The 6,866-nt window shown below is 65.7% G+C and overlaps 2 protein-coding genes across 2 annotated transcripts; one reads left to right on the top strand and one right to left on the bottom strand.

Moving 5' to 3' along the window:
• Positions 1 to 321: 321 nt before the first annotated feature.
• Positions 322 to 4,713, top strand: H696_03710 (hypothetical protein; the record flags this gene model as incomplete). Its single annotated transcript, XM_009497565.1, has 3 exons — positions 322 to 698; positions 1,076 to 1,435; positions 1,546 to 4,713. The coding sequence occupies exons 1-3, from the start codon at positions 696 to 698 to the stop codon at positions 4,711 to 4,713; spliced, it is 3,531 nt and encodes a 1,176-aa protein (XP_009495840.1). The 5' UTR covers positions 322 to 695.
• Positions 4,714 to 4,977: 264 nt separating this feature from the next.
• H696_03711 (hypothetical protein) lies at positions 4,978 to 6,435 on the bottom strand. The gene is made up of 3 exons (XM_009497566.1): positions 6,250 to 6,435; positions 6,090 to 6,171; positions 4,978 to 5,961 (listed from the first exon to the last, which is right to left on the bottom strand). The coding sequence occupies exons 2-3, from the start codon at positions 6,145 to 6,147 to the stop codon at positions 5,267 to 5,269; spliced, it is 753 nt and encodes a 250-aa protein (XP_009495841.1). The 5' UTR covers positions 6,148 to 6,171; positions 6,250 to 6,435; the 3' UTR covers positions 4,978 to 5,266.
• Positions 6,436 to 6,866: the final 431 nt, after the last annotated feature.

The following is a 6,866-nucleotide window of genomic DNA, read 5'->3' on the forward strand; positions in this document are numbered from 1 at the left end:
GTCGTGTGCGGGTGTGTGCGCGGGGGCGGCCAGGGGGGGGGGGGGGGGGGGGGGGGCCACGCTGGCCCTCTTGCAAGTGATGCCCCCCCCCCCTGCCGGAGCCCTCCTGCGGAGGCATACATACGTGCGCCGGCGCGTTCTGGGCCCGGGAGAGATCGTCGCCACTCCCCCCCGGTCTGCCACTGGCTGGCTTGGGGCCCGGTCCTCCCATCCCCCCATCTCTCCCTGCAACGGCTCGCAAAGATGCCAGAAGCAAGGGCAAGCGGGTGCGCAGGCGCGCTCTACCCCTCTCTGCATGGCAACCCCAGGTACCCCCCCCCCCCCCCCGATGCACAGACGGACGCGTGCGCCCATGATGCGTACATTGTTTTCGCGGCCCCCCCGCCCCCTCCTCGCCCCCGGGGGTGTGCGCCAGGGTGTCGGTTGTTGTTATCGCCGCCGCGAGGGCCTTTTTTCTTTTGACACACCTCACAGCCACCTCCGACCCCACCTGGACTCTCTCTCTTCCCCCCTCCCCTCTCCGGCACTGCTCACCTTCCGCGAAAAGTGCACCCACATAAACACGACACGCACTGACGCCGTGTCGTAAGTGGGTTATTTTCCTTTCCCCTCCCCTCCTTCTTTTTTGGTAGGTCTCGCCTCCTCGGCCGCTCGCGGTCCCGACACACCCCCCTCCCCCGCCTCCGCACTCTCCGATGGTATGATTTCCCCTGTCCCCCCCCCCCCCCCCTGCTCGCGGCCCGGTGCCAGCGCTTGCCGGGGACTGGCAACCGCGCCGGCGAATGGGGCCCACGTTCTGGGCTGTTGCGCGGCGGCAACTTGGGGGCAAGGCGGCCGGTTTCCCATGCCCGGGGCTTGTGGCTGCCGGCCCGGGGCGCGCCGTCCGCTTGTGACAGGCACGGGTCCGCCGGCGCCCCTCGCGCCCCCCCCCCCCCCCCCCCGGCTCGCGCCTTCCTTTTTCCCCCTCATTTCACTTTCATCGGCCACTGTCCCCCTCTCGCCGGCTCTCGCCGCCATCTGACGTGCATTTCTCCCTCTCCCTCTCCTTGCCGCGGCACTGTCCCGTACCACACAGACCCCGAGCTCTCCCCAGGGCCCGGGCGGCTCCGACCAGGGCACACCCGCCGCCGGTGCGGCCCCCCCGCCAGCCTCCGTCACTCCCTTCCATCTTGACGATCAGGATGACGACCCCCTTGAGGACTTCACCAGCCATCCGCAGGACGAGGCCATCCGGACTTCCTTCGAGTATGAGCCCGGGTCGGGCTTCCCTTCGGCCTCGGGTGGTGTGCACCTCGGCCAGCACCCCCACATGGGCTACATGGACGAGCACTCGGTGGGCTTCGAGTTCTCCCAGGCCACTGCCAGCGGCAATGTCACCGGGTCCCGTACTCCCGGCTATGATGCGTCTGCCGATCGCCACATGCTCGACCCTGAGGTATCCCTCCTCCCTCCCTCTCTCCCGCCATCTCTCCCGCCATCTCTCCCGCCATCTCTCTCTCTCTCTCCCTCTCTCTCTTCCCCTCCCTCTGACACATGTCGCCATAGACACGAGGCCGGTCGTCTGGCTCTTTCCGGTCTGTCCGCCGAAGTGGCCGGACCTCCGACTACTCGGCCGACGGCCGCATTGAGGTTGACCACTATGACCCGCCTGCCACCGGGGCCACTGGCCTTTCGGATGGCGAGGACGACTTCACCAGCGAGGGGGAGATCAACCCCTTTGGCACCCGTGCCTTTGCCATCTCGGCTCCTCGGCCGCGAAAGTCCTACCTCCATTCGCTGAACACCGGCGGCCGCCGGCCCTATGGCGATGCCGGCGACATGGAGAGTCAATTCCTCGAGGCGCCCTTCTACCAGGCCACCGACCATGATCTGGATCTCCCCCCGAACCAGCACCTCGGCCCGGATGGCGGATTCTACTTCCAGGAGGACACCCACGACCAGCCGCCCGGTGCCCCGGTGCCCGGCCGGCGGACCCCCACCACGCGGCATCTCATCGGCAACTTCATCTGGCTGCTGCTCTTTGGCTGGTGGCTGGCCCTGCTGCTGGTTGTCGCTGGTCTGCTCATGTGTCTGACCATCATCGGCAGCCACTACCTCCCGGTGGCCATGTCCCTGGCCGAGTATGTGGCTTGGCCCTTCAACAAGCGCTGCGTGGTCGCCCTGCCGGAGGCCGGGCGCTTCCCTCCCTCCGCCTCGGAGCATGGTCCCGGCTTCAGCCTTCTGGTGGACGAGTGCCCGATCGGGGATGGATCTTCCCAGCCGGCCAATGGCGCCGGCGCCGGCACCGCCACCGGCGCCCCCGATAACGGCCAGTTCGGCCCCGACATCTATCCCCCCCCGCCGGCCTTCTCCCTGCCAGCCACCTCCAACGACCGGCTGATCCGCTTTGTCTGGATGTTCCTGGTGACTGTGCTCCTGGCCGGGCCGACCCTCCTGGTGGCCGGGCTTTGCTGGATGTCGGTCGGGCTGATCCCCATGGCCCGGGCCCAGTGGGCCCTGCTGCGGGCTCTGTATCGCGCGCCGCTGGTGCTCCGGTCGGCGGATTCCACCAGCGCCCCCGCCGGCGCGGTCCTCGTGGTGCCGACTCACACTTCGGCCTTCACGGCTCGGCACTTCGGTGACACGGTCGACGGGGCCAACATCGTCTTTGTCAACCTCCTGCCATTGGTCCTGCTGACCCTCTTCATCGGTTACATGCTGCCGCTCTTCGGGGCCGGCAATGCCGATCCCATGTTCCTCTTCATGCTGTCCCTCTTTTCGGTCATCCCTCTGGTGTACTTCGTCGGCATGGGCGTTGCCTCGGTGTCGGCCCAGTCTAATGCCGCCATCGCGGCCGTCGTCAATGCCTCCTTCGGCTCGATCGTCGAAATCCTGCTCTACATCATTGCCCTCATGAATGAGAAGGGCTACCTGGTGCTCGGGTCCATGGTCGGCTCGCTGGTCGGCACAAACCTCTTTGTCCCCGGCATTGCCATGATTGCCGGCGGGTGGAAGCGCAAGGAGCAACGCTTCAATGTCAAGTCCTTCGGCGTGACGTCCATGCTCCTGTTGGTGTCCATTGCCTTGTGCTTCCTGCCGACGGTGTTCTACAAGATGACTGGCCCCCATGCGCTGGTGTGCTCCGGCTGCCCGCTCCGGCCCCCGGGCGGCGAACTGCCGGACATCAGTGCCAGCACCAGCACCACCCCCTCCCTCAGTGCCTCCTCCTCGCTGCCGGATCCCGATGATCTCTTCATGTGCGAGAGTTGCACCCTGGCCAACCCGCCCTTCGGCGAAGATCCCTACTTCCTGAAGGTCGTTCGTCCGATGATCCTGGTCATCACGGCCATCCTGCCCGCCACCTACATCATCGGCCTTTACTACTTCCTGCGCACGCACGCCAACCGGATTTACGCCGAGCCTGGCAGCAAGAAGTCCTCCGGCCGCCGGCGCCGGTCCTCCATCGATGCCACATCCATCGGCGCCCATACCCATCGGAAGTCCTTCGACGAGCTGTCCCTCTCGGATTCCGGATCCATCCTGTCGTTGCTCCCGCACACCGAGCCGAACGCCTCTTCCCTGGGCGCCGTTGGTGCTCCGGACGACCTGCCCGTCTCCTCGCCGTCATCCCTCACGCCATACACCCACTCCACTCAGGGCGCCTTCCCCCCGGCATCTGTGGCGGCACATTCGCCGCATCTTTCGGTCGCCGGGGCCCAGGCTCAGCAGCAGCAGCAGCAGCAGCAGCAACAGCAGCAGCAGCAGCAGCAGCAGCATGGCAGCCGCTACCACGGGACGGGTGACTTCGCCGAGGGTGCCATGCCGGCTGGTGGCAATGCCTCCGCCAGCCACCTGTCCATCAACACGGGAGGCGGGGACATGCTCCGCCAGCGGGCACACACCACCGTCGCCGCCTACGGCAGTGGCAGCATCGAGAATGTGGCTGGCCGGACTTCGATCTCCGGCGGGTCGGCCATCATCTCCCCGAGCACACATGATATCCACCTTGCGCGCATTCGCTCGCAGTCTCTCCACCGGGCGGATGCCGCTGGCATGATTCCGCCGCCGCGGCTGTCCATGACCGGTCGGACCCCGTCGATTGCCGCCCTGTCGGTGGCTGGCCGATCAACCGGCGCCGGTGCGGCGGCCGCTCAACATTCCGGCCCGGGTTGGTCGCGGCCCAAGGCTCTGGCCATCCTGCTGGTGGCCACGGTGTGCTTTGCCCTGCTGGCCGAGCTGCTGGTCGGTTCGGTGGACGCCGTGATCGCTGGTTCCGGCATCCCGGAGAAGTTCATCGGCTTCACCCTCTTCGCCATGGTCCCCTCGGCCACGGAGTATGTGAATGCCATGCTCTTTGCCTACCACGACAACATTGCCCTGGCGCTGGAGATCGCCAACCAGTATATCATCCAGGTGACTTTCCTTCAGATCCCGGCCCTGGTGATCTTCTCCTTTGTCAGCTCGGCCTTCTGGCTGACCGAGCCCATGAGCTTCGTCAACACCTTCCCTCTGATTTTCCCCTCGTGGGATGTCCTGAGTGTCCTGATCTCGCTGTTCATTCTGCTGTACGTGATCAGCGAAGGCAAGACCGACTACTTCAAGGGGTCCCTCCTGTCGATCGTCTTCATTACCCTGGTTATCTTCTACTATTTCGCCCCTTCCGAGGATGCTGTCGCCCCGATGGTCGTCGGTAGCTTCGTTTCTCGCGCACTGGTCCCCGGTGGACGTGGCTAGTCATGTCCTCCCCCTCTGCCTCCCCTCCCCCCCTCTTCGGGGGGGGGGGAGCGCCCAGTCACCATGGCCGCCGGAACTCTCCCGAATGCTGCTCGCCCTTGGCCTGATCTCATTTAGCACCCTTACCTTTGGGTGCCTGCTCCCCTCCACCGGTCCCCCTTCCTGGCCGCACGCGCATGCGCATGTATGTACATGAATGTGTGCGCGCACGCGTGCCTGAGATCGAGAGGCCGGGACAGAAAGTGAGAGGACCCATCCATTTGTAAAAACATAAATCCAACGTCCGTGTGTTCGGGGGCCTGGGGCCTTCCACCAAGCGGTTGCATGTGCGGGGGAGGAGGAGGAGGAGAAAGAAAAAAGGAAGTCCAGAGGACATCGGCGCGCGGGTCTCGGCTGTATGAGATGGGCCGCACTTGTGCGCATGCTTTCCCCATCGCGCGCGCGCGGCGATGACTGCATCGCACACGCAACTTCAGAGGCCGTGCTTGCACAGATGCACCCAAGCAGATGCATGTCGGCCGGCAGGGGATACACCATGCAGGCGCGGTGTGCCTCAGGAGTCGGCGCCCAGCTGATCGACCGCCGTCGCATCCGGGAAGGAAAGCATCGCGCCATGGCGAGTGCACGCGAGGGTGGACGCCCGGGCTGCACGACTCAACGCCGCCGTCCAGGCCTTGGCGTGGAAATCCCGCGGCCCCGAGGCAGCAGCCCCAGCAAGGGGAGCCCATGCAGTGGTATCCAGCATGTCGGCTGGAGATGGCGACCCTGCTGCCGACGTCTTGGTGTTGTCCCCCAGCAGGCCGAAGGTTGCCAATCCGTGGACCAGAAAACCGGCGAAGCAATCCCCAGCGCCGGTGGTATCGACAATTGTGGCTCCCTCGGGCACGGGAGCAGCCGGGATGGCCACCCGGCCCCGTGCCGAGCCCGCCGGGAATGAGGCCACAGCTCCGGCCGAGCCGAGGGTCAGGACAAGGGAGATGCCAGGAAGAGCAATCTGCGGCTCAAGCTGGTCCAACAGGGCGTTGGCACGGGCAAAGGCGCCCGTCGGATCGGCATTGCCGGGGGCACAATGGGGGGCCAGGGCCAGGGCGGTGCTACTCTGGGGCTGAGCGGCGGTCCGCATGGCGCTCAGACACTGCCCTGCCTCGATCTCATTCAGCAAGAGAACCGCTCCTGGCCGAAGGCACCCCATGACCGCCAGGAAGTCCGCCTGCTGGAAGGGGCTCGGGTTGTAGACCACCGCGATGCCTGGGCAGGGGGAGTGTATGTGCATGTGTGTGTATGTGTGTGTGTGTGGGGGGGGGGGGAGGAGGGTTAGTCTTCCCTCCTGCCAGTGTGTGTTGCTGTGCCGGGGCACATCTTCAGGGAGGTCGTACCTCGGTCGCCGGCGGCAGTGACGACCTCCTCATTGCAGGAGGTCTCATTCTGGAGCATCACGGCACTCGGCAGTGAGGGCAGCTTCGGAGCGGGGCACGGGTGTGGGGTTAATTCCTGCAAAGGGGGACAAGGAAAATGCAGGGGCCCACCGGAACTTACCTGCTGGAATAGCCGCGCAATGTCACAGGGCGTGATGGCTCGATTGGCCCCGGGGAAGAGGACAATCGCATTTTCCGCGGTTTCCTGGGCGATCTGGATGAAAGCTCGGCCGGTCGGCTGTCACAAGCACAGCCCGCCCATGCCCGGGAGGCGGGTTGATTTGGGTGCGTGCGTGCGTGCGTGCGTGCGTGCGTGCGTGCGTGCGTGCGTGCGTGCGTGCGTGCGTGCATGGGTGCGCAGGGATTGTCACAGGTCAGGATGGTGGTGGGCCATGAGTGCGTCAGGGTGGCAAAGAGGGGGGAGGGGGGGGGGGGGAATTTCGTGGCATCGAGCACGGACCACGGTCTGGGATGAGAGGACACTTGACACGTCCACGCCCAAAGAGCTTAGCGTGTTCCGCAAAAAGGAGCCCTCCGCGTCGGCGCCCGTCTGGCCCCAGAGTTGGGTCACCGAGCCGGCCTTCCGGGGAGCAGGGGAAGATGTCAGCAAGAGTGGAGGGGAAAAAGAAGGAAAAGAAGAAAAGTCGCTGACTTAGAGGGAGTACCCTCGCGGCGGCAGCCGCCTGATTGGCTCCTAGATCCAGTGGCGAGTTGGCAAGTCAGGGAAAGCGTGAGCGA

This window comes from Fonticula alba (genome assembly GCF_000388065.1).
Source record: "Fonticula alba strain ATCC 38817 unplaced genomic scaffold supercont2.6, whole genome shotgun sequence".
Classification (NCBI taxonomy): domain Eukaryota; order Rotosphaerida; family Fonticulaceae; genus Fonticula; species Fonticula alba.